Source organism: Salmo salar, chromosome 15 (genome assembly GCF_965601325.2).
Source record: "Salmo salar chromosome 15, fSalSal1, whole genome shotgun sequence".
Lineage (NCBI taxonomy): Eukaryota > Metazoa > Chordata > Actinopteri > Salmoniformes > Salmonidae > Salmo > Salmo salar.
In genome coordinates, this window is record NC_138305.1 from 38,751,083 (window position 1) to 38,778,376 (window position 27,294).

General features: G+C 41.8%; 1 protein-coding gene across 3 annotated transcripts in view; it reads right to left on the minus strand.

The window, feature by feature from the left end:
• Positions 1-122: 122 nt before the first annotated feature.
• The window catches only part of LOC106571323 (dermatan-sulfate epimerase), a 32,154-nt gene continuing 4,982 nt past the window's right edge, over positions 123-27,294 (minus strand). Inside the window, exons 3-6 of one of the 3 annotated variants that reach the window (XM_014144261.3) lie at positions 21,555-21,808; positions 14,504-14,743; positions 8,974-9,181; positions 123-7,162 (exon numbers count right to left, since the gene is read on the minus strand). In XM_014144261.3, the coding sequence (XP_013999736.1) occupies positions 5,413-7,162; positions 8,974-9,181; positions 14,504-14,743; positions 21,555-21,808 (2,452 nt within the window). In that variant the 3' untranslated portion in view covers positions 123-5,412. Of the gene's footprint in view, positions 7,163-8,973; positions 9,182-14,503; positions 14,744-16,787; positions 17,046-21,554; positions 21,809-27,294 lie in introns of those variants that run through there. The other 2 variants (XM_045695643.2, XM_082961717.1) reach the window with 2 other exon arrangements.

Consider the following 27,294-nt stretch of genomic DNA (forward strand, 5'->3'; position numbering starts at 1 on the left):
ACGCAGGCATTGAGATTAATGATGGACTCATCGTCCTGTAACTCAAATGATTATCTAAGTAACTCAATTCAAGTTTATTACACATCATCACAACATTTGAGACAGAAGAGACACATTTGAGATCTTGTGTAAAACTCTTTATTGAAAAAAACGGTGACCAAAAGCTGCTACTTGATTGTCATAAGTGCTTTCATAATCTCGGCATCCAGAGCCAAATCTATGCGCTGTCACAAAAGGCTTCCATTACTCATAGTTTATTTAAATTCATTGGCAAGATACAGCACGATTAGGCAATAGCGGTATAGTGTATTGAGCACCACACTCACCTAATCAAACTGAATTCAACTAGTGGCAACACTGTCATGGGTTGTAGCTCCTCCCACTTGCAGGCTGAGGAGTCATGTGTCTAGATTCTAGACCAGAGTTCCGCTACTGGCAGCCCACAGGTGGTTTTATTTGGCCCCCCAAGTCTTCTGAGCAACATTTTCATTGTTGGACATAAAAAATTGTAAAAACACCAGGAAATCAGCTCCAAGTGATTTTAATTTGGGAAATCTGTCCCAAAGTATTTCCACGCATAATAGAGAGACACGTGATCATATAGAAATGTAAGCAAGGTTTGAAATTATACTTTTTTTTGTAAAATATTATGTATATTTGGGCTTCTTGCGGTCAATTTACAGTCTACAAATTATTTGTAATTATGTTCTGGCCCCCCGACCATCCACTCAAGAAACAATCGGCCCGCGGCTGAATCTAGTTGATGATCCCTGCTCTAGGCCATAATATTGACTTGCACATGTTCAGAAGACATGTCTGGGAATGTGTCTATCTTACAGAGAGAGAGAGAAAGACTCCTACAAAGATAGTTGGACAGAGCCCACCCTCATGTGCAAAACACGTCAAAGGAACTAAAGACTTGTTTGCATGTCTGTCCTTGTTATCTGTGTGACTGAGCAAAAGTGAGTAAATATTGATAGCTGCATCATCTTCCTACAACCAACCTCCTGATCTGAGGAAAACTTGATCATACACACACTAAATTGAGGACAGATACAGGTAACTGCCAAAATAAAGGAAACACCAACATAAAGTGTCTTAATCGGGCATTGGGCCAACACGAGACAGAACAGCTTCAATGCACATTCTACAAGTGTCTGGAACTATTGGAGTGATGTGATGCCATTCTTCCACAAGAAAATTAAATCATTTGGTGTTTTGTTGATGATGGTGGTGGAAAGCGCTGTCTCAGACGTCGCTCCACAATCTCCCATAAGTGTTCAATTGGGTTGAGATGTGGTGACTAAGACGGCCATGGCATATGGTTTACATCATTTCATGCTCATCAAACCATTCAGTGACCACTCGTGGCCCTGTGGATGGGAGCACTGTTATACTGGTAATACTGTTATACTGGTAACCAAAATATTGGCTCGCCAAGCATTTTTATACATGACCCTGAGCATTATGGGATGTTAATTGCTTAATTAACTCAGGAACCACACCTGTGTGGAAGCACCTGCTTTCAATATAATTTGTATCCCTCATTTACTCACGTGTTTCCATTATTTTGGTAGTTACCTGTATGTCTGTATACATACAGTATGTACAGGTTCAGGACTATTTACATATTTCCCAAAAATCTCCTCCACCAATGCCCACCGAAAATCTACCCCTCTCCTAGCATTTAGTTCTCCCTTCCCTAACAATCCCATAATTAGCAGAGTAGCGGTTTCCTCCTTACCAAGGTACATATCCCATCAAAGTAACACAAAAATCCTCATCCCTGTTATGCCGCCTGTAGACCCATTAGAATAGTCAGTAACAACAATAAACATGGGCAGTAATGACAAATGTTTCAAAATAATGCCACATTATAAAATTGGGAGGTGCAAGTGTGTGATTATATTAGGTGGGTTTGTGATGGAAAATAAAATGAATCAACGCTAGCATAAGGGGATGGCCTTCACCAGCATACTGTTGACAAGCAGTTGAGAGCATGAAAGTAAATCTATTACAGAGTAAAATTAATATTCAAAAAGTGTATTAATCTAAATGGAATTACATGGACCCTGACAGCTATAGAACAATATCACAAGACTTAAATGGGGATGACAATGTTTTCTGTTATGCAGTTAAGCCAATTTGGTTGAATGCAATAGTATCATGCTGCAGTTATAGACACAGAAAGGACCACCGCCTGTCACCTGAAGTAACATATTTCTACTGTTTTATATCTGCAAAGTCCCCACATTCATCAGGCAAAAGCAAATACACAATGACAATAACATTGCACATCTATGCATATTGTTCCTTTTTCATTACAAAGAGTAGAAAATAACACCACAAAAATATATCTTGTTTGAACATACAGTACCAGTCAAAAGTTTGGACACACCTACTCATTCCAGGGTTTTTCTTTATTTTTACTATTTTCTACATTGTAGAATAATAGTGAAGACATCAAATCTATGAAATAACGCATATGGAATCATGTCGTAACCAAAAAAGTGTTAAACAAATCAAAATATATTGTATATTTGAGATTCTTCAAAGTAGCCAGCCTTTGCCATGATGACAGCTTTGCACATTCTTGACATTCTCTCAACCAGCTTCATGAGGTAGTCACCTGGAATGCATTTCAATGAACAGGTGTGACTTGTTAAAAGTTCATTTGTGGAATTTCTTTCCTTAACCTGTCTGGGCTAGGGGGCAGTATTTTCACGGCCGGATGAAAAACGTACCCAATTTGATCAGGTTTCTACTCTGGCCCAGAAACTAGAATATGCATATCATTAGTAGATTTGGATAGAAAACACTCTGAAGTTTCTAAAACTGTTTGAATGGTGTCTGTGAGTATAACAGAACTCATATGGCAGGCAAAAACCTGAGAAAAATCCAAGCAGGAAGTGAAATGTCTGAGAATTGTAGTTCTGCTTTTGATTCTCTATCAAAGCTCCAGTGTCTGTGGGGTGATGTTGCACTTCCTAAGGCTTCCATTGGCTGTCTAAAGCCTTCAGAAAGTGGATTGAGCCTTCTCCTGTCACTGGGCAGATAATAGGAGCTCAGTTACTGAGTGGTCTGCCTGGCAACAAAGGGATTGGATATGCTCGGTCCCACGAGCACGCCCCTCCTTCTTTTTCTTCTTGAATGAATATGCTATTAATTATTATTATACGTTAAAAATACCATAAAGATTGATTTTAAACAGCGTTTGACATGCTTCTAAGTACGGTAATGGAACATTTTGACTTTTCGTCTCTCGTTCCGCGCTCGCGCGTTACCCTTTCGATAGTGCTCTGAACACACGAACAAAACGGAGGTATTTGGACATAAATATGGATTATTTGGAACAAAAACAACATTTCTTGTGGAAGTAGCAGTCCTGGGAGTGCATTCTGACGAAGATCAGCAAAGGTAATACAATATTTCTAATACTAATTCTGAGTTTAGGTTGCCCCGAACTTGGCGGGTGTCTGAATAGCTCACCATGATGGCTGAGCTATGTACTCAGAATATTGAAAAATGTGCTTTCTCCGTAAAGCTATTTTAAAATCTGACACAGCGGTTGCATAAAGGAGTAGTCTATCTATAATTCTTAAAAAAATTGTTATGTATTTTGTCAACGTTTATGATGAGTATTTTTGTAAATTGATGTGCACATTCACCGGACATTTTGGTGGGAATACATTTTCTGAATATCACGCGCCAATGTAAAATGCTGTTTTTGGATATAAATATGAACTTTATCGAACAAAACATACATGTATTGTGTAACATAATGTCCTAGGAGTGTCATCTGATGAAGATCGTCAAAGGTTAGTGCTTCATTTCGCTGTGTTTTGGGTTTTATTGACACATATCCTTGCTTGGAAAATGGCTGTGTGATTATTTTTGTCTATGTACTCTCCTAACATAATCTAATGTTTTGCTTTCGCAGTAAAGCCTTTTTGAAATCGGACAATGTGGTTAGATTAACGAGAAGTGTATCTTTAAAATGGTGTAAAATAGTCGTATGTTTGAGAAAGTTGAATTATGACATTTTGTTGTTTTTGAATTTTCCGCCCTGATATTTCACTGGCTGTGTCCCGCAGGTGGGACGCTACCGTCCCACCTAGCCCATAGAAGTTAATGCGTTTGAGCCAATCAGTTGTGTTGTGACAAGGCAGGGGTGGTATAAGGAAGATAGCCCTATTTGGTAAAAGACCAAGTCCATATTATGGCAAGAACAGCTCAAATAAGCAAAGAGAAACGACAGTCCATCATTACTTTAAGACATGAAGGTCAGTCAATACGGAAAATTTCAAGAACTTTGAAAGTTTCTTCAAGTGCAGTCACAAAAACCATCAAGCGCTATGATGAAACTGGCTCTCATGAGGACCGCCACAGGAAAGGAAGACCCAGAGTTACCTCTGCTGCAGAGGATAAGTTCATTAGAGTTAACTGCACATCAAATTGCAGCCCTAATAAATGCTTCACAGAGTTCAAGTAACAGACACATCTCAACATCAACTGTTCAGAGGAGACTGCGTGAATCAGGCCTTCATGGTTGAATTGCTGTGAAGAAACCACTACTAAAGGACACCAATAAGAAGAGACTTGCTTTGGCCAAGAAACACGAGCAATGGACATTAGACCAGTAGAAATCTGTCTTTTGGTCTGACGAGTCCAAATTTGAGATTTTTTGTTCCAACCGCAGTGTCTTTGTGAGACGCAGAGTACAGTAGGTGAACGGATGATCTCCGCATGTGTGGTTCCCACCGTGAAGCATGGAGGAGGAGGTGTGATGGTGTGGGGGTACATTGCTGGTGAAACTGTCTGTGATTTCTTTAGAATTCAAGGCACACTTAACCAGCATGGCTACCACAGCATTCTGCAGCGATACGCCATCCCATCTGGTTTGCGCTTAGTTGGACTATAATTTGTTTTTCAACAGGACGATGACCCAAAACACACCTCCAGGCTGTGTAAGGGCTATTTGACCAAGGAGAGTGATGGAGTGCTGCATCAGATGACCTGGCCTCCACAATCACCCGACCTTTCTATATTCTTTATGACTTAGACTGCATGTCAAAACGTACACAGAGAGAGGCAGAGACATCTGCATTTTAGTGGCTAGCCTTGGAGATCTTTGATATGAGTCAGGGGGTCTAATCTAAAAACTGTACATGACAAAGTTTATTCAGACTCCATTCTCAAGCTCCACAGAAGCTTAGGATCTCAGAGGTGGTCTGGCTTAATATCGTTAAGTCTATCAATTCCTATTTGGAATTAATTATTTCCTGGACACCCATCAGGTAGATTTGGCTCAGACTGAGGTGTATGGTGCATTTTATTCACCCATGGCGAACTACAATAGTTCAATAGGTCTGTCTGTACATTGACATTCCCCGTCGTTGCACAGTGATGATGTCAACACTGTGAGCGAGAGCAGGAAGAGTAGAGGCAGAGTAAGATGAAGCTGTCGATGAGGAGAATGCCATAGAAACACCTTTGGGTGTGTAGACTTCTGCCTCTCTGGAAGCGTGTCAATAACACAGCCAGTAGCAGGAAGAAGGTGGCTATGTTTATGATTAGGAATAGTCTGATATAAGAGGCTGCGTTTGACAGACTGTCACTCTTGGCTGTCGCCGACATGTGGACCTCCTTGAACTTGCGACCCTTCACAAAGCCACCCTTCCTGCCTTTATTTGAGTCTCCATAATCCATAAAAGCCCTGGAGTCTCCATCTTCCTCTGAGCTCTCCTCAATAATCCGCTTTGTGCTCTTCGATCTCTGCTTCTTCTCACTCACCTCGATCTGTGCAAAGATGTCAGGCAGGCTCTCTGAGAGCTCGTTCCCAAGGTTCCCCAAGGCTTTCATGGCCCCCTTTCCTTTGCCCTGTTTCTTAGTCAGAGCAAACATTTTCTCGATGGCCTCCTCCGTCTTCTTCTTGTCTGAGAACTGTAGGAGGCGCTCAGCTGTCTTGCGGAAGCTGGCCGTGTTGAGTACCCTGCCCAGGATGTGTCTCTCCAGCTGCTGGAAAACAGGCTTGGCATGCTGGAGGTTGTCCTCTACTACGTTGACATACTCCTCCACCTCCTCTGGCGTATCGTTCAGCACTCCTGCTGCTTTCTCAAACACAATCTTCTTCTGGTCCAACAGTACCATGGCGAACAGAGGCTTGTTGGTCACCTCTCCTGTCAGAAGGTAGATGGTGTAGGTGTGCTCGTTGGTGGCCAGGTAAATGTCCACCCTATTAGCATCAGCACGCAGGCTAAAGCTCTGCACGTCCACCCCCGGCCCAAAGAAGATATAGGCCACCCTGGTGTGTGGGTACCTCAGTGGCATTGTCACATTCACATAGTTCGAGCCATTATAGGGGTAACCACGTGGATAGTTCCAGTACCCCAAGACCCCTTTCTCACTGAAGCCCGTGTCATCCATCCAGAACATTTTATATGGGTCTTCACCGTGTCTGATAAAGGCTCCGTGCACACCATCTATTTTGGCATCCTGAAAGGACAGGTCCGTGTTGTGGAAGAAGGCACTCATGGCCCTGGTTGGGCTGTCTGTCTCCAGATGGACATGATCCACTAGGACCAGCAGCTGGGGGTGCAGGAGCAGCAGGTTCCTCTGGAAGCTCCTGATCTTCAGGTCAGGGTTGTAGGCCGACTGGCCCTCTCCACGGATGAACACCATCCCCTGCCTCTCCAGAGCCGCCTCCACCCTGCCCTGGGAGTCCGCCGCCAGCCCCACCTTGTACTTCAGCCACTTGGAGTCACAGGCCTCGGTGACCTGACCTTCCCATGGCTTGAAGCAGCTCCCTGAGACAGCTGGGGAGAACAGCACTGCGTTGTTGAGGAAGGTATACTTGGGCCCGTACAGAGCCTCTGTGATAAAAGGAACACCGTTAGGGGCGAACGTAAAGGTGTTCTGGTCAGGGTGCTCATGGCCAGCGTTAAAGTTCCGCCACCCTTTGATCCAGTCTTTGTACTTGTTCCTGTGAACGATGTCAAATATGGCCTGTCCACCCAGCTTCCCCGACTTGAAAGAGAGGAAGGTGTGGTTGGTGTCTGCGGGTAAAGCACTTCCATATGTGACGACCCCCCAGTCCTCAAAGTAGTGGAGTTGGGATGTACCGAAGTCTGCAGGAGCCCTGGGAGTCAGGCTTGGATCATACCTGCAGAATTGAAAAAACAACATACACTGCTCAAAAAAATAAAGGGAACACTTAAACAACACAATGTAACTCCAAGTCAATCACACTTCTGTGAAATCAAACTGTCCACTTAGGAAGCAACACTGATTGACAATACATTTCACATGCTGTTGTGCAAATGGAATAGACAACAGGTGGAAATTATAGGCAATAAGCAAGACACCCCCAATAAAGGAGTAGTTCTGCAGGTGGAGACCACAGACCACTTCTCAGTTCCTATGCTTCCTGGCTGATGTTTTGGTCACTTTTGAATGCTGGCGGTGCTTTCACTCTAGTGGTAGCATGATACGGAGTCTACAACCCACACAAGTGGCTCAGGTAGTGCAGTTCATCCAGGATGGCACATCAATGCGAGCTGTGGCAAGAAGTTTTGCTGTGTCTGTCAACGTAGTGTCCAGAGCATGGAGGCGCTACCAGGAGACAGGCCAGTCCATCAGGAGACGTGGAGGAGGCCGTAGGAGGGCAACAACCCAGCAGCAGGACCGCTACCTCCGCCTTTGTGCAAGGAGGAGCAGGAGGAGCACTGCCAGAGCCCTGCAAAATGACCTCCAGCAGGCCAAAAATGTGCATGTGTCTGCTCAAACGGTCAGAAACAGACTCCATGAGGGTGGTATGAGGGCCCAACGTCCACAGGTGGGGGTTGTGCTTACAGCCCAACACCGTGCAGGACGTTTGGCATTTGCCAGAGAACACCAAGATTGGCAAATTCGCCACTGGCGCCCTGTGCTCTTCACAGATGAAAGCAGGTTCACACTGAGCACGTGACAGACGTGACAGAGTCTGGAGACGCCGTGGAGAACGTTCTGCTGCCTGCAACATCCTCCAGCATGACCGGTTTGGCGGTGGGTCAGTCATGGTGTGGGGTGGCATTTCTTTGGGGGGCCGCACAGCCCTCCATGTGCTCGCCAGAGGTAGCCTGACTGCCATTAGGTACCGAGATGAGATCCTCAGACCCCTTGTGAGACCATATGCTGGTGCGGTTGGCCCTGGGTTCCTCCTAATGCAAGACAATGCTAGACCTCATGTGGCTGGAGTGTGTCAGCAGTTCCTGCAAGAGGAAGGCATTGATGCTATGGACTGGCCCGCCCGTTCCCCAGTCCTGAATCCAATTGAGCACATCTGGGACATCATGTCTCGCTCCATCCACCAACGCCACGTTGCACCACAGACTGTCCAGGAGTTGGCGGATGCTTTAGTCCAGGTCTGGGAGGAGATCCCTCAGGAGACCATCCGCCACCTCATCAGGAGCATACCCAGGCGTTGTAGGGAGGTCATACAGGCACATGGAGGCCACACACACTACTGAGCCTCATTTTGACTTGTTTTAAGGACATTACATCAAAGTTGGATCAGCCTGTAGTGTGGTTTTCCACTTTAATTTTGAGTGTGACTCCAAATCCAGACCTCCACGGGTTGATAAATTGGATTTCCATTGATTATTTTTGTGTGATTTTGTTGTCAGCACATTCAACTATGTAAAGAAAAAAGTATTTAATAAGATTATTTCTTTCATTCAGATCTAGGATGTGTTGTTTAAGTGTTCCCTTTATTTTTTTGAGCAGTATATTAATTTCATATATACAAATGAAGCTGCTCAAAATGCTATTTAACATTCAGAATGGAGTAAATTATTTAATTATCAGTATGATAATAAACTGTAGGTCTAAATCCATACAATACAGCATATTTAACAGTACAACTAAACCAACAGACAAGAGTGAGAGCGAGAGAGAGAGAGAGAGAGAGGGAGAGAGAGAGTGACTCAGTCTCACCAGATGAACTCTGTGTGCAGTGTGCACCATCTCTGTCCCTTCCCGGCCTGTCCTGGCCCCTCCAACACCCGGTTCTGATGGATCAGTTCAGCCAGCCAGTTCCCGCTGCCGTTCCTCATCACGTATCGGTCCAGGAACACCAGCTGGCTCTCAGGCCCGTAGAACCAATTGTAGTTGGAATCTGCTATGGCTACAGTCCTCTGGAACCCTGGTGAGATGGAACAGGCCAGGGCCAAGATCCATATGGATTATTTTACAGTTCAAATATAGGAGGAGGCAACTGCAATAGTGGCTTTTCATACTGGTTTGTTAGAGAAATATTGAATGTTTTTATCATAAAACTCTTACAAATTTGAAGTGACCGCTACATACTGATCAGTCCAAGGTCCAGTTTGGTTGTACAAACAATATACCTTCTTATGATTCAATCTTGAGTAGTCTATAAAATGTAAGTAATACGGTACGTGTTGTACAGATATACAGCGCATTCAGAAAGTATTCATACCCTTTGACTTTTTCCACATTTTGTTGTGTTACAGCCTGAATTCAAAATTGATTAAATATTTTCTTCCCACACCCATCTAGACACAATACCCCAAAATGACAAAGTGAAAACATGTTTTTTGCTAAAGTATTGAAAATGAAATACAGTATCTCATTTACATAAGTATTCACATCCCTGAGTCAATACATGTTAGAATCACCATTGACAGTGATAACAGCTGTGAGTCTTTCTGGTTAAGTCTAAACAGCTTTCCACACCTGGTTTGTACAATATTTGCACATTATCATTTAAAAAAAAAAATCAAACTGTGAAAACAGCCATTTTCAAGTCTTGCCATTTATTTTCAAGACGATTTAAGTCAAAACTGGAACTAGGCTACTCAGGAACGTTCAATGTCGTCTTGCTAAGCAACTCCAGTGTATATTTAAGCAATAAGGCCCGAAGGGGTGTGGTATATGGCCAATATACCACGGCTAAGAGCTGTTCTTAGGCACATAGCAACGTGGAGTTCCTGGACACAGCCCTTAGCCTTGGTACATTGGCCATATATCACAAACCCCTGAGGTGCCTTATTGCTATTATAAACTGGCTACCAATGTAATTAGAGCAGTAAAAATAAATGTTTTATCATACCCATGGTATACCTGTGATATACCACAGCTGTCAGCCAATCAGCATTCAGAGCTCGAACCACCCATTTTATAATTGGTCTTGTGTTTTAGGTTATTGTCCTACTAAAAGGTGAATTTCATCTCCAAGTGTCTGGTGTCTGGTGGAAAGCAGACTGAACAATGTTTTCCTCTAGGATTTTGCCTGTGCTTAGCTCCATTCTGTTTCTTTTTATCTTGGAAAACTCCCCAGTCCTTAACGATTACAAGCATACCCATAAGATGATGCAGCCACCACTATGCTAAAAAATGTGGAGAGTGGTACACAGTAATGTGTTGGATTTGCGCCAAACATAACACATTGTATTCAGGACAAAAAGTGAATTGCTTTGCCACATTTGTTTCAGTAATACTTTAGTGCCTTGTTGCAAACAGGATGCATGTTTTGGAATATTTTTTATTCTGTACAGGTTTCCTTCTTTTCGCTCTATCAATTAGGTTAGTATTGTGGAGTAACTACAGCGTTGTTGATCCATCCTCAGTTTTCTCCTATCACAGCCATTAAACTCTGTAACTGTTTTAAAGTCACCATTGGCCTCATGGTGAAATCCCGATTTCCTTCCTCTCTGGCAACTGAGTTAGGAAGGACGCCTGCATCTTTGTATTGACTGGGTGTATTAATACACCATCCAAAGTGTCATTAATTACTTCACCGTGCTCAAAGGGATATTCAATGTCTGCTCTTTTACCCATCTACCAACAGGTGCCCTTCTTCGCAAGGTACAGGAAAACTTCCCTGGTCTTTGTGGATGAATCTGGGTTTGAAATTCACTGCTCGACCTTACAGATAATTGTATGTGTGGGGCACAGAGATCAGGTAGTTCTTCAAAAATCATGTTAAACACTTATTGCTAAATGTTTACTCCTGAACTTATTTAAGCTTGCCATAACAAATTATGTTTTTAGAAATGTTTACGAATTAATAAAAAATTAAGCTGAAATGTCTTGAGTCAATTAGTATTCATACTTATTGTGTAAGGACAGACTACAGGGAGTGAACGTTTAATAAATAATGTCATTGAAACAAAACCCGGACAGCGTCTGGACAGGGGAAACATAATGACATTAATGCTGACACTGGGATCAAACCGAGAAATGATAGATATGGGAGGGGCAATCCACAAAGTAATGGAGTCCAGGTGAGTCCAAATACGCGCGTAACGATGGTGACAGGTGTGCGTAATGATGGGCAGCCTGGCACCACTGAGCGCCAGGGAGGGGGAGCAGGCATGACATATTGACTGAAGACATTTCAGCTTTGAATGTTTTATTCATTTGTAAACATTTCTAAAAACATTATTCCACTTTGACATTATGGGGTATTATGTGTAGGCCAGTGACACACAATTTCAATTTAATAACATTTTTATTCAGACTGTAACACAACAAAATGTCGAAAAAGTAAAGGGTTTTGAATACTTTGAAGGCATTGTAGAATCTTAATTTAAGACAGTTTGCTACAGCAGGAAAATAATTCTGCAGCAACAGGAAATGTGAATTATGTGGATTATAATGAATGGACATTTTTTATACATTTGTATAAGAACTTAGAAGCCTTTGTTAAACCTCAAATACACTACAAATCTTACATATGTAGCTTCAACAGAATTTTTGCATTTTTAACACAAAGGTAAAAAATGCATGGCATGCCATGTCCTAAAAGGGAAAGAGAAACTACAGGCCCTGTTGAAATTAGCATCTCCCTAGCTTTATTGCTGAAGCCATTTCCCCAAAACACATGGTTCCCATAAATGTAGCTTACACTCAGGATCTAAGAATGGCAGTTTGGCTTGAACAAATGAAGCATCCCCCTCCACTCAGTACTTTTGTTAAACAGAAAACCCAAACATATGGCAGCAGATCCACAAGGTCTGCCATGAGAGGTGACTGTATATTTCCCTTAAGGAAAAGCACCTTTAGTCAATCTGCTTTCTCTGTGAGAGCTTCCCATGTCTGGAATACACTGCCATCAGACACACGTAACTGCACCACCTATCAGACTTTCACAAAAAACATGCAGACATGGCTAAAGGCCAATCAGATTTGTGAACGTAATCCCTAGCTGTGTATCACCGCTTTCCATGTTGTCTGTAGCTTGTGAGGTGTGGAAACACTTGCTTTTATGGATTTTGTCTTGTTGCGCTGTGTTGTTCTGTCTGCATACTATTTCTTGCTTGTCTTATGTTGCTCTGCGTGTGCTCACTGCTCATTGATTGTCTGTATTGTAATGGTTTTAATAACCTGCCCAGGGACTGCGGTTGAAAATTAGCCGGCTGGCTAAAACCGGCACTTTTACTGAAACGTTGATTAATGTGCACTGTCCCTGTAAAAATGAAAAGAAACTCAAACTCAAACATTTCACATTCTTAAAATAAAGTGGTGATCCTAACTGACCTAAGACAGGGAATTTTTTATTAAATGTCAGGAATTGTGAAAAACTGAGTTTAAATGTATTTGGCTAAGGTGTATGTAAACTTCCGACTTCAACTGTAAGTACAAATACTTTAAAGCATTACTTAAGTCGTTTTGAGGTATCTTTACTATTTTTAACCTCCCTGGGCAAGGTGGGACGTTTGTATTCATTCAAAGGCTGAAAGAAAAAAATGGAGAATTCGAATCTCCAGTGTCACTGTTCTCAGCCTGACCACTCACATAATCTCCTGCTGTTTTTCGCCCAGAGACAGGAGAGACGTCATTCCACTTTCTGGCGCCTTCTGAGAGCCAATGGAAGCCTTAGAAAATGTCACGTTACAGCAGAGATGCTGTATTTTCGATAGAGATGCCACAGAAGGAGAACAAATTGTCAGACAGAGCACTTCCTGTATGGAATCTTCTCAGGTTTTGGCCTGCCATATGCGTTCTGTTATACTCACAGACACCATTCAAACAGTTTTAGAAACTTTAGAGTGTTTTCTATCCAAATCTACTAATTATATGCATATTCTCATTTCTGGGCAAGAGTAGTAACCAGTTTAAATCGGGTACGTTTTTTATCCAGCCGTGCAAATACTGCCCCCTAGCCCCAACAGGTTTTAACAACTTTTACTCCACTACATTCCTAAAGAAAACAATTTACTTTTTACTCCATACATTTTCCCTGACACCCAAAAGTACTCGTTACATTTTGAATGCTTAACAGGACAGGAAAATGGTCCAATTCACGCACTTACCAAGAGAATATCCCTGGTCATCCCTACTGTCTCTGATCTGGCGGACTCACTAAACACAAATGCTTCATTTGTAAATTATGTCTGATTGTTGGAGTGTGCCCCTGACCATCCATAATTTTAAAAAACAAGAAAATGGTGCCGTCTGGTTTGCCATATAAAAGGAATTTTAAATTATCTATACTTTCTTTTACTTTTGATACTTAAGTATATTTTTGAAATTCCATTTACTTTTGATACTTAAGTATATTTAAAATCAAATACCTTTAGACTTTTACTCAAGTAGTATTTTACTGGGTGACTTTCACTTTAGTCATTTTGTGTCAAGGTATCTATACTTTTACTCAAGTATGACAATTGGGTACTTTTTCCACCACTAGTAAAATAAATATTCTGAGTATGGAACTATCTGCCTCCTGTGTCTGCATCTGGGTCACATCCTGAGCTGTGATAGTGCACAAGCGGTGTGATACTAGGTGTGTGTTTCCCATTCTGAAAGATCGTCTGTTTACAACATTCCTGCCGTGATGCAAAGTTAGATCTTGGACAAACAAATGCCCCATGCCAAATATTGTGGGAGTCCAAAACTAGATCTCCTAGAGCTGCTCAGCCCCAGTCACAATACAAAGTGTTGGGAGGGGGCCCTTCCTCCAGCACTGCCCTCCCACTGACTTTCAGACAGTCAGCCAGAAAAGAGAGGAGAGCAGAGGAGAGGGATCAGCACAGCTCTGACAGACCTCCAGGAAGCTATTAAGTGCACGCATGCATACCCCGTATCACGCATGCATACCCCATATCAGGACAAATGAGTAGTTACACTCTCTAACATGGTGGTAATGCACTCATACCTAATCTGAGGCACCCGCCCTAATCTACTTAGAACTTGGGAAACATTTCCAAGGATGCTAGCTGGATACAGGGCCAGGGCGGGTGCCTCAGCAGTTCACTAAGGCATTTATGAACATTTATTCACAGATTGTTGATTGGCACTGTATTTCCTTAAAAAAATGGTCTTGCTCCCTATACGATATCCATATGACCTTTTAATACATCACGTAATATCTAGACTAAATGCACAGTTAGAGGTAGAAAGTCAATCGAACCAAGCAACTTCTGCAAAGGGAAACATTAATTATGTTCTATGCAATTGAATGGCAGAGCAGAGCATACAACATCAATTGTTGTATTACCTGGCAGGATGGTCCTGTACATGAATGCAAAGTGTTTGTGGAGCCAGGGGTGGTCGAAGTGGCTGATGGAGAAGTGTCTCTGCACCAGGAACATGTACTGGAATAGAGAGCGGGTGGTGTAGGTCCCGTAGGCCACGCCCTCGTACAGCGAGCCGTCTGTCACGTCCTGGAGGAGCACCATAGACTTCTCCATGATGGCCAGAACCTGCTTAGTCCACAGGTAGGCCTCCTGCAGATAACCTGGAACAGAACAGAGGGGAAACCAGGGTCAGCTTAGTGGGTTTGAGATAGATTGCTGTCAGCCACCTAAAGTGTTTGTTGTCATGACTTTAACTAAGTAACTAGGTTTAATATGTGGTCTCAAGTGAGGTACTGTAGTCGTAAATGCAGTTAATGCTACTCAGTCATTCAAAATTCAGATTTCTTAATTTCCAGGAACTTCATACAGGAGCCTTAACTCACGTTATATGGAAAGCATGATACTACCATACCAGACTAATGTATAGCATCTCTCTCTCTCTGGATCACACACAGAGTTTACTATGAGAAGAAGTGACCACATAAACACTCCAGCCACACTTCATTGAGGAATCCCAGTCCTTCACTGGTGCATGGCAGCTACCTAGTGGACTGGCTCCAGCCACCACCTCACCGGTGCTCACAGCCCAGCCCCTGAGCTGGCATCCACCCCTGTGTTTGGTTTGGGCTAGTAGATCAGTGACCTACACAGAGCAGGTATTTACCATTAAACAGGAACTGCTGGCACACAAAGACCACATTTACACAAACAGCATCTCACTACGCTAATGCCCACACTCCGGTTCCATACTCCCAAGTCCACACATTGTTTGGACGGTTCTGCATTTTCCATTATTAGACAAGGGCATCATGTAGGAATTAATGAACCAACATTATTTTATATAATTACAATAGATTATAAAAAAGTACATAGAATAGAACAGAAAAAATACATAGAATTAAATCAAGTCAGGAGAATACCTGTATGGGAGTGCTGTCATGTCCTGACCATAGTAAGTTGTTATTTTCTATGGTAGAGTGGTCAGGGTGTGATAGGGGGTGTTTATCTGTTTTTGTATGTCTATGTTCAGTTCTAGTTTTTGTATTTCTATGTTGGTCGTTGTTTGGCATGACCTCCAATTAGAGGCAGCTAGTTGTCGTTGTCTCTAATTGGAGGCCATATTTAAGTTGATGTTTGTCCCACCTGTCCTTGTGGGTGATTATATTTTGTGAGTGTGTATGTTCCTCCTGCGTCACGGTTTGTTGTTTTTTCCCTTCAGTGTTTTGTTAAGGGCATTTTAGTTTCACAGTAAATAAATTATGTGGAACCACGAAAACGCTGCATCTTGGTCCGTTCCTTATAACAGCCGTGACAAGTGCGTAACTGGCGGCAGGGAAGTCAGGCGCAGGAGAGAAAAACTTGGTAATCAATGGAGCAGTTTTATTCATAAAATTACCGGTAATCAGAACCACAAACAATTGGGTACAAAACCCGTCGCGCATTAGGGAAAACGTGCAAATGCACTTACAATAAACAATTCCGCACAAAGACATGGGGGGAACAGAGGGTTAAATACACAACATGTAATGAGGGAAATTGAGACCAGGTGTGTGAGAAGACAAGACAAAACAAATGGAAAATGAAAAGTGGATCGATGATGGCTAGAAGACCGGCGATGCCGAGCACCGCCCGAACAAGGAGAGGAACCGACTTCGGCGGAAGTCGTGACAATACCCAAACTAATCTGATTAATTTTATAAAGTCAAAAGTTCCAATAATCTTAATGACCAGTAAGAAATTCTACCCCCCATGGCTCAATCACATCACGTACTGTAACACTGTGCTCTAGCCATGACCTCCACAATCGATCTGGAGCCTAATGATGCGCCTCAGTTTACCTAATGACTGGCTGAGTGGATAATGCTGCTGTCATGCTGGGGCCTTATCTATGGCTTCTCTTCAGCCATGCTGTTAGTGATGTTACTGGCTCTGGAGCTCTGAAGCCCTCATCAGTACACATTAGTTGCCCACACCATGACGCTGTGGTTCGCAGGAATGTGGGAGGTCAAGGGATTTACTATTTACATGGTGCCATTTGACTTGCCTTCTACTCCTTTGAGGTTTTTTAACTATTTATGATTTGATGAGCCATTAAAAGAGAAGTTCTCTTTTTTACAACCAAATCTCTATTTTTGATTTAAATGGCATGTTCTAGAAGGGTCCAAACACCTATTTTGTGATTTGACATGTTTTAGAGAAACTTACCCCAAACAGCAAATCACTTCCTCATCCTCATTGTGTAGTATGGGGGCCCTAAAAAACATGAACAAAATAAAAAATAAAACACCTCAAAACATCCTTTTAGAAACAAAAAAGCTCTCAGTATTGTGATGCAGGTCTTTAGATGTTGTACACCTGAAGTTGTGTCATTCTGAACTTTATCCGCAACGTTATATGCCCTTTCCCGCAACTCGAGCCGTCTTGAGCGGTTCCATTTTCTGTGTAGCCTGCTGCCATAGGTAACTGCCGAAATAAAGGAAACACCAACATATAGTGTGTTAATAGGGTGTTGGGCCACCACATGCCAGAACAGCTTCAATGCACCTTGGCAAAGATTCTACAAGTGTCTGGAACTTCCTGTGTGGAAGTACCCCATGCTTTCAATATACTTTGTATCACTCGTTTACTCAAGTGTTTATTTTCTTTTGGCAGTTACCTGTAAAACAGGTAGGACAGGGAGGTATCGCTCAAGAAACGACAAAATGGAAAAGAATGTTGCGGATAAAGTTCGGAATTACACAATTTAATGTGTACAACATCTAAAGACCTACATCATAATACTGAGAGCTTTGCCGTTTCTAAAAGGATGTATTTGGGTGTTTTTTTGGAGCCTTTGTTCATGTTTTTTGGGGGATTTGCTGTTCGGGGAAAGTTTCTCTAAATTTGTGAAATCACAAAAAAGGTGTCTGGACCCAGTTGAGGAAAATTCCTGAAGCCTCTTATTTTATTTCCAAGAATGAACAAAGAATACTTTCTAAGAATGAAATAACCAAATATGACGTAGGTTGAATGCAATGATAGTGGGGTGACAAGAGTTTCTGCTTCATTTATTGACATGATGCCAATCAAGTGGGTTTAGACTATACAAGGCGGGAGAATGAACAAGTCTAGACAATTGCTTAAAGCTGAGAGTATTGGCAAAATCATTTTCCATACTGTACCCACCGGGCAAAGACGTCAGATCTACAGTACCAGTCAAAAGTTTGGACACACCCACTAATTCATGGGTTTTTCTTTATTTTTACTATTTTATACATTGTAGAATAATACTGAAGACATCATAACTATGAAATAACACATATGGAATCATGTAGTCACCGAAAAAGTGTTTAACGAATCAAAATATATTTTAGATTTTAGACACTTTAAAGTAGCCAGCCTTTGTCTTGATGAAAGCCATGCTGGTTAAGTGTGCCTTGAATTCTCAATAAATCACAGACAGTATCACCAGCAAAGCACTCCCACACCATCACACTTCCTCCTCCATGCTTCACGGTGGGAACAACACATCCGGAGATCATACGTTCACCTACTCTGTGTCTCACAAAGACACAGCGGTTTGAACCAAAAATCTCAAATTTGGACTCATCAGACCAAAGGATAGATTTCCACCAGTGTAATGTCCATTGCTTGTGTTTCTTGGCCCATGCAAGTCTCTTCTTCTTATTGGGGTCCTTTAGTAGTGGTTTCTTTGCAGCAAATCGACCATTAAGACCTGATTCACACAGTCTCCTCTGAACAGTTGATGTTGAGATGTGGCTGTTACTTGAACTCTGTGAAGAATTTATTTGGGCTGCAGTAACTTGAACTCTGTGAAGCATTTATTTGGGCTGCAATTTTTGAGGCTGGTAACTATAATGAACTTATCCTCTGCAGCAGAGGTAACTCTGGGTCTTCCTTTCCTGTGGCGGTCTTCATGAGAACCAGTTTCATCATAGCGCTTGATGGTTTTTAAGACTGCACTTGAAGAAACTTTAAAAGTTCTTGACATTTTCTGGATTGACTGACCTTCATGTCTTAAAGTTTGATGGGCTGTCATTTCACTTCACTTATTTGAGCTGTTCTTGCCATAATATGGACTTGGTATTTTTCCAAATAGGGCTATCTTCTGTATACCAACCTTACCTTGTCACAACACAACTGATTGGCTCAAACTCATTGAGAAATTCCACAAATGAACTTTTAACAAGGCACACCTGTTAATTGAAATGCATTCCAGGTGACTACCTCATGAAGCTGGTTGAGAGAATGCCAAGAGTGTGCAAAGCTGTCATCAAGGCAAAGGGTGGCTACTTTGAAGAATCTCAAATATACAACATATTTTTATTTGTTTAACACTTTTTGGTTAGTACATGATTCCATATGTGTTATTTCATAGTTTTGATGTATTCACTATTAATCTACAACGTAGAAAATAGTAAAAATAAAGAAAAACCCTTGAATGAGTAGTTGTGTCCAACCTTTTGACTGGTACTTTACATACAATTTTATTTGACATCTGATAAAGTTCTCAAAAACTGTCAAAACGTAAACCAAACCTGTTGTTAATTTGTGTTTGAATATGATGTAAATTACATTGAAATAACGAGGGAACTAGGTCGACTCAACCCATTTTGCCCATAGGTTATACAGTATGTGTAAAATAGACACTTTTTCACAAATCAATCAAGTGTTCATGTATAACAACTTTTGTTTAAGGAAGCAACACAATGTAGTCTGACTGTGGCTATGAGTTTGAATGTCTCCCAGAGTCCCAACATTCTACACTAAATAATACAACTTGAGCACCTGGTGGCCGTAGCAGACAAGTGGATGATTCAGGTCTTAGGGTGAAATCCTGATGGTTAAGTACTGATGAACCCATGGTAAACTACTGCACACATGGCTGTCCAATTAGGATCCCAGCAAGGCAGACCAGCCGCCAAGCGTCAACATGCAGACACCGGCATCCGGAATGCACTGATCCCATATCAGCTGCTGTCCTGCGATCTAGTCATCTGATCCACTCTATCCCCGTGACTCACCCTTTGGATAGAGCCCATACAATATCCCTTCTGATGATAAGACTATAGTGTACACAGTAGCTATATGCTGAGATTAACTTTCTCATAGAGGTCTTAAGAGGTCTTATGCTTTGGACAGATATGTCTTCCTTTATTTTCAACAGATGGAGTCTATCCCTTCCTTATAAATAAATGCTTCAAATTGGATTTTTACGTCCCCTATAAAATAATACACATATTTTAAAGAGAGGTGCTGTATTCTTCCATAAATCTCAGTACTATAGACATGTGCAATACAATGGCTCTGAATTAAATGTGACATGAAGCCAATGTTTGCTAGGATTGATTTCTGGCAGAACCTTAGTGGCAAAGTTCCATTTCTTCACTGTGTTCTTGATAGAATAATATTTGCCCGTAATGTCATACTTTTGCACAGGATATGAATGATAAATTCATGACAAAGGAATGCAGGAAGTGAATATGCACAGAGTAAAATAATTATGCCAGAGTTAGGCCCCTAAATAAACTGGTCCAAGAATGAGCAAGGTAACGGTTATCTGTCTTTTCTCAATCTGCTATACCCTAAGCAAAAACTGTTAGTTAGTTAAGCTACCTTTTAACAATTTGCAGCTGATCAAAAACATACAAGTGCAAAGTCAGCTTTAATCATTTATACAGTCAGTACATAGACCCCAGGCCATGACCAAATTACGTTTATTTCCAAGGTAACAGGAGAGTTAACAACCAAAGCTGCTGGACCAAACTCGGTTTTTCCTGGACTTGAAAGAAAAAAGCTGATTCAAAACAAAAGGGGTACTATAATTCTCCAGTCTGCACCCCCCCTCTCCTGCCCCCCCCTTTTTTTTCAACCCTCTGCTCAGTATCATAAACCAGCCTCCAAGAAAAACCACGATGACCACAGTAATCTCCATAAGCCTGCTGTCATTTACTTTACATCGACTCTCATTCTTTCTGTACCAGAAACACTTCCCTTGTAAACAAACCAAGCTATACCATAGCACTGCTGGGAACAACAAGGACAACTTCACCTTCCTTTGGCCTCTCTGCCTCTCTGACTGAAACATCCAATAAAATACAACCAGGAAATTGAAAGCAAAACAATAGAAGGAACAGTTTTGAAATGAGCAGGAAATAATAAGGCCCTTTTTCAGACTTATGTTCCTTCCTTAAGTCTCTACTAAGAGAAACACTGGGAAAAGGTCAATCCAGAATGTTATGGAATCGTGTGGAGAGTCTCCGCTGGAGAAACAATTATGAGGGATTAAGTGCAGCTATGGAGAATAAACCTGGGCTCACTGAATGGAAATTCCAGCCCAGAATGTTTGTCTACTCAGGGGCAGAGGGGGCTGCCTGGGAAGCCTCCACTGGAGGAAACAATCTTACTGAAGTCGCATGGAGCTGGACTGCAGCCATCCATTTAAGGCAAATGTGATTTCAAGTAACTCAGGAAGGATGTGACACAAGTTAACAAGAAGAGGCCACAGTATTCCAGGAATATGAATAGACTAAGTAGAAACTGACCAATCTACTGGATCTACACTGAGTGTACAAAACATGCTCTTTCCATGACATAGACTGACCAGGTGAATCCAGATGAAAGCTATGATCCCTTAATGATGTCACTTGCTATATCCTCTCCAATCAGTTTAGATGAAGGGGTGGAGACAGGTTAATTAAGTATTTTTAATCCTTGAGACAATTGAGACATGGATTTAAGTGCCAGAAACATTGGTTTGAGTGTGTCAAGAACTGCATCGCTGCTGGGTTTTTCACACTCAACAGTTTCCTGTGTGTATCAAGAATGGACCACCACCAAAATGACATGATCTAGGTTACAGAGTAAAAACTGTAGGAACTCCATCTGAAAGCTGATGATGTAATAATACATTTATTTGTGTTTATCTGCACACACACATACGTTCACAGTATATGGACCAGATGTACTCACCCTGGGCCATGTAGACCAGGCTGCCAGTGAGGAGAGCCACACAGTTGGTGGGCTGGTGGTTGTGCAGGTACTGGAAGCCCCAGCCGCGGATGTAGGACTTCTCATACATGAAGCGCGTAGCATTACCGATCACCCGCAAGAAGCGCTCCTGCTGCACCTTGCTCAGGTACTCATACAGGAAGTCATAGGCTGTAGCGAAGCCAACCAGAGAGTGGGCTAGAGGAACCTCATCCCAAGGAGCATCTTTAACCAACCTGTAACACACAGAAAATGATTGATGAGTATAGTCCTCTGTGATAAATACGGATTTATATTGTGCCATTTCCTAACTTTGAAAGACTTAATACAATATTTAGTATCCTTACGAATAGTCTTGAATTAATTGAAATGCCTTTTTCACACTAGCCCAAGCAAGGCAGCTAGAGCATTCTCTTTTTTTAAACAATTCATTGACCGACATCTGTTAAATTATTTGAATTTCCATTTCGTTCATTTTTTTTCTGTGAGTGCAATGAGCAGTTTCTCTGGAGATAAATCAGATCAAGCTCGAACTGAGCAATGTAGTAGGCTTTCCAAAAGGCCAATATTCTACAAAGTTTAGTGTAGAAAACATATTAATTAACTAACGTGGAATTTCTTGTCTCTATAATCCATTGTGCACCTACTTGTCTGAGCTAAAACTGATATTTAGTATTCAGCAGTCATAAAAGTATGCCTTATTTACTTTGAAAAACGACTAAAATAGTGACTTTATCAGACAGCAGCTCTATAGAGATGAAATGATGACTTGGAATTAAATAATAAAGTCATCAAATAGGCCTGAAAATTGTTTATATACACAACAACTGAAATATTTTATTAAAGGGTGAATAAAAGATGGTTAATAAGTGATAAGCAGTAATGTGCAGTCACTACCATCATGGGATATTAACTGTTTTATTATCTGTTGTTACAGCATTCAACTCACATAAAGCATAGTGCATTTAATGTCTAAAAACATTATCGAAACCAAAATCGAAAACCGTGATAATTTTTTCATCGAACCAAAACCAAACTGACCTCAAAACAAACTATTTGCTCAGTACTATAAGCTCCAATAAAAACAGAAAAAGGTTAACTACATATTCTTGAAAGTTAAATGTCATCAAAAGTGTAGACTTTAACTTATCTTTCTCAGGCCCATTTTCTGATTTGGCAAAGATCTAAATAGCTTTCAGTTCTCTTTACCAAAAACATGCAAAACAGCATCTTCACACATGCTTTAAAGTCCAACAACATATACTGCCTTTTAAAGTGATATAAAGTGCACTATGTGCAATTTCAAAAGTAGCTGGCACCTCATACATTTTGAATGGTGACTGACTTGTGTTTTTAAGAGCTACTAATTGTGAAATTGGCAAATTAGTCCTTACCCATGCGTTAATGTCGTATAACACCTGCTAAGAGGTGTTCTTAAAAAGCTCTCTCTGTGTAATTATAGTAAAAATTACAGTAAAATGTGTCAGTAAAATAAAAATCCAAGAAGGAAATAGTATTTTGAGCAGTTACCATTAAAGTGCATGCCATGTAAATAAATTTTCATCCCCATCTTGACAATCATTCTTCTCAGAACATGTAAAAGACATATACTGTAGGTAGAAATCCGTTCCACTCATCACATGGACCCATACACTTTACTATGTGCCAAATATCAAAGAAGCTGCCTTACTTTAAAATGTGATTTTTGTATTCCAGCTCGGATGTGGCAGGGCTTGCAAACTATTACGGACTACAAAGGGAAACCCAGCCGTGAGATGCCCAGTGAGGCGATCCTACCAGACGGGCTAAAGACCTTTTGTGCTCGCTTTGAGGCACGCAACACTGAAGCATGCATGAGAGCACCAGCTGTTCTGGACGACTGTGTGATCACTCTCTCCGTAGCCGATGTGAGCAAGACCTTTAAACAGGTCAACATTCACAAGGCCGTGGGGCCAGACATATTACCAGGACGTGTACTCAGAGCATGCGCGGACCAACTGACAAGTGTCTTAATCTGACATTTTCAACCTCTCCGACACCGAGTCTGTAATACCTACATGTTTCAAACAGACCACCATAGTTCCTGTGCCCAAAGAAAGTGAAGTTAACCTGCCTAAATGATTACCGCCCTGTAGCACTCACTTCGGTAGCCATGAAGTGCTTTGAAAGACTGGTCATGGCTCACATCAACACCATCATCCCGGAAACCCTAGACCCACTACAATTCACATCCCGCCCCAACAGATCCACAGATGATGCAATCTCAATTGCACTCCACACTACCTTTCCCACCTGGACAAAAGGAACACCTACGTGAGAATGCTGTTCATTAATGCTGTTCACACCATAGTGCCCACAAAGCTCATCACTAAGCTAAGGACCCTGGGATTAAACACCTCCCTCTTCAACTGGATCCTGGACTTCCTGACGGGTCGCCCCTAGGTGGTAAGGGTAGGCAACAACACATTTACCACGCTGATCCTCAACACGGGGGCCTGTCAGAGCTACCCTCCTGTATTCCCTGTTCACCCACGACTGTGTGGACAAGCCTGATCACCGACAACAATGAGACAGCCTATAGGGAGGAGGTCAGAGACCTGGCAGTGTGGTACCAGGACAACAACCTCTCCCTCAACGTGAGTAAGACAAAGGAGCTGATTGTGGACTACAGGAAAAGGAGGGCCTAACACGCCCCATTAACATCGATGGGGCTGTAGTGGAGTGGGTCGAGAGATTACATTTCCTTGGTGTCCACATCACCAACAAACTATCATGGTCCAAACACACCAAGACAGTTGTGAAGAGGGCACGACAATGCCTATTCTCCCTCAGGAGACTGAAAAGATTTGGCATGGGTCGCCAGATCCTCAAAAAGTTATACAGCTGCACCATCGAGACCATCCTGACCGGTTGCATCACTGCCTGGTATGGCAACTGTTCAGCATCTGACCGTAAGGCGCTACAGAGGGTAGTGCGTACGGCCCAGTACATCACGGGCCAAGCTTCCTGCCATCCAGGACCTACATACTAGGCGGTGTCAGAGGAAGACCCCAAAAATTGTCAAAGACTCCAGTCACCCAAGTCATACACTGTACTCTCTGCTACTGCACGGCAAGAAGTACCGGAGTGCCAAGTCTAGGTCCAAAAGGCTCCTTAACAGCTTCTACCCCCAAGTAGGGCTGGGCGGTATACCGTTTTTTTGCGATATACCGGTATTGATGCACAGACCGGTTTGGGTTTTTACTTTACCTTCTATAACGGTATTTGAATGTTTGGTTTGTTAAATGTGATATGCAGTGTGTAATGTCAATTTTTATAGTTTACTTAGCTACTTGAGTCATCTCTCTCCACTCTCTCTCTCCATGCCGCTTTCCACACAGACCTAGCCCCAGCTCCTGTCACTCAAGGAGCGCATTTGTTCAGTCTGCATGGTCAATGCAGCATATGCAACAATGTTGATGACAACGATGCAGTTGTCACTTTGCTTCTTAATATAAATCTACTAGTATTCTACAATTACACTATAATTACACTATTAGCTTGTGTTTCTTACATCTGCAAACAGCTAGTTTGTCTTTTCTTAGCAAGTTGTTCCTAGTTGCCGCTGATTGTTCGCTGCTAATGCTAATTGCTAGCTAGCTAATAAATGTACTGAAAAAGAGCAAGTGTAATTATCTATACAGCCTGATAATACCAGTGATGGTGTAGACCTAAATCAGCATGTTGTTTGTGCAACAGTATCTTCTAAATTAAAGAGGAACACGCAAAGCAAGAATATGTTAGCTACGTGAAGTAGCTAAGAGAAAACATTCAATGTAACCAAAGATTATAGGGTTCCCTAGGAAACACCTATCAACACTTTAGTTCCTACCCTGTCACAATAACTCCTCCCTGGCGTTTTCATTCGTTGTCATGTCAGAAAACACTGTATTAAAAGTGCCCACAATTATATTCTAACTATATAATTAGAAAAGACATTCTATTTCCATGATTCCAACAGTTAACCCAAGTGTTTTGCTCTAAATCGCAAGTCAAATTGTAACATTTGGTTAAAAATAAGGCCCAAATTGCTTGCCCATATCGTGCAGCCCTACGTGGCAGTGTAGAAATTATCGCAAATGCAGGAATTGATGAAAATTATGACTTTTTTAGGTTGAAGTTGAATTGAACAGTATAGAACTATCAGAATGGAGAAAGACTCATTGAAATCACTTAGAATACATGTGTTGCCACCCTAGGGTCACGCACTACTCATAAAGCAAATTTAGAACTTTTAATATTAAAACACCGTCAAATACCGTCATACTGTCAATTTCTTTTGAAATACTGTGATATAATATTTTTGCCATATTGCCCAGCCCTACCCCCAAGCCATAAGACTGTTGAACAATTAATGAAATGGCCACCCGGACTAAGTTTAATGCACATCACCAACAAACTATCATGGTCCAAACACACCAAGACAGTCGTGAAGAGGGCACGACAACGCCTATTCTCCCTCAGTAGACTGAAAAGATTTGGCATGGGTCCCCAGATCCTCAAAAAGTTATACAGCTTCACCATCGAGACCATCCTGACCGGTTGCATCACTGCCTGGTATGGCAACTGTTCGGCAATCGACCGTAAGGCGCTAGAGAGGGTAGTGCATACAGTCCAGTACATCACAGCCATCCAGGACCTATTTACTAGGCGGGGTCCCAGGAAGGCCCAAAAAATTGTCAAAGACTCCAGTCACCCAAGTCATACACTGTTCTCTCTGCTACCGCATGGCAAGCGGTAGCAGAGAAATGACCTTGACTAACCTGTACCCCCTCACATTACCTCAGTACCGGTACCCCCTGTATAATTTTATTTTATAGTTATTTTATTGTTACTTTTTATAATTGTTTAAACTTTAGTTTATTTAGTAAATATTTTCTTAACTCTATTTCTTGAACTGCATTGTTGGTTAAGGGCTTGTAAGTAAGCATTTCACGGTAAGGTCAGCACCTGTTGTATTCAGCGCATGTGACAAATAAAACTTTATTTTATTTTATTCACACATATCAAAGATATGCAGCTACCCTCTGGCAGCATTTCTTCTATTTTATGTAACTAATACATTATTTTCATCTGTCAACGAGCTGTGTAGAAGGCAAATTAATGTGCCTTCTACATGGGTAGAAATTAAATTGAATAAAAGGGACACTTGATTTTGACTAGTTAAAATGTTTTTTTGATGACAGTCTTTGGTTCACAAACCAAGTTTAATGCACTGTTAAAGTATTTAGTATGAGTACTGCTGTACTGTACTGTACTGTACTGTACTGTATATTACATTACGCCAAAGCACACAAGACGTCTCTTCTGTGTGTTTACACATGGACTGCCTTAAAACAAACCAGGGACCAGAGTACGCCACAAGCTGGAGTTTACCGGTCGGAATATGGTCCTCCTTGACAAGTTGTCGGAGCCACTTTTAAGGATCCCTGTGAGATTCAGAAACTATAGTAAATGTGTGGCTGAGGAGAGAACTCACATTGTATGTTGTTAAACTGGGAAAATGTGCTCAGTGGGTTTTCATTTCTTCACTTGTGCCACGGACAAATATTGTGAGAAGTATTGGAAAATTTGGACTAATGCTTCTGGTCAGTACCCAGAAGAAAACCTTGTCTCTCCCTCTGAACGGGGTGGCTAGACGCAGCAGCTGATGGCTAAGTAGAGGATTTAAACAATGAGGCTG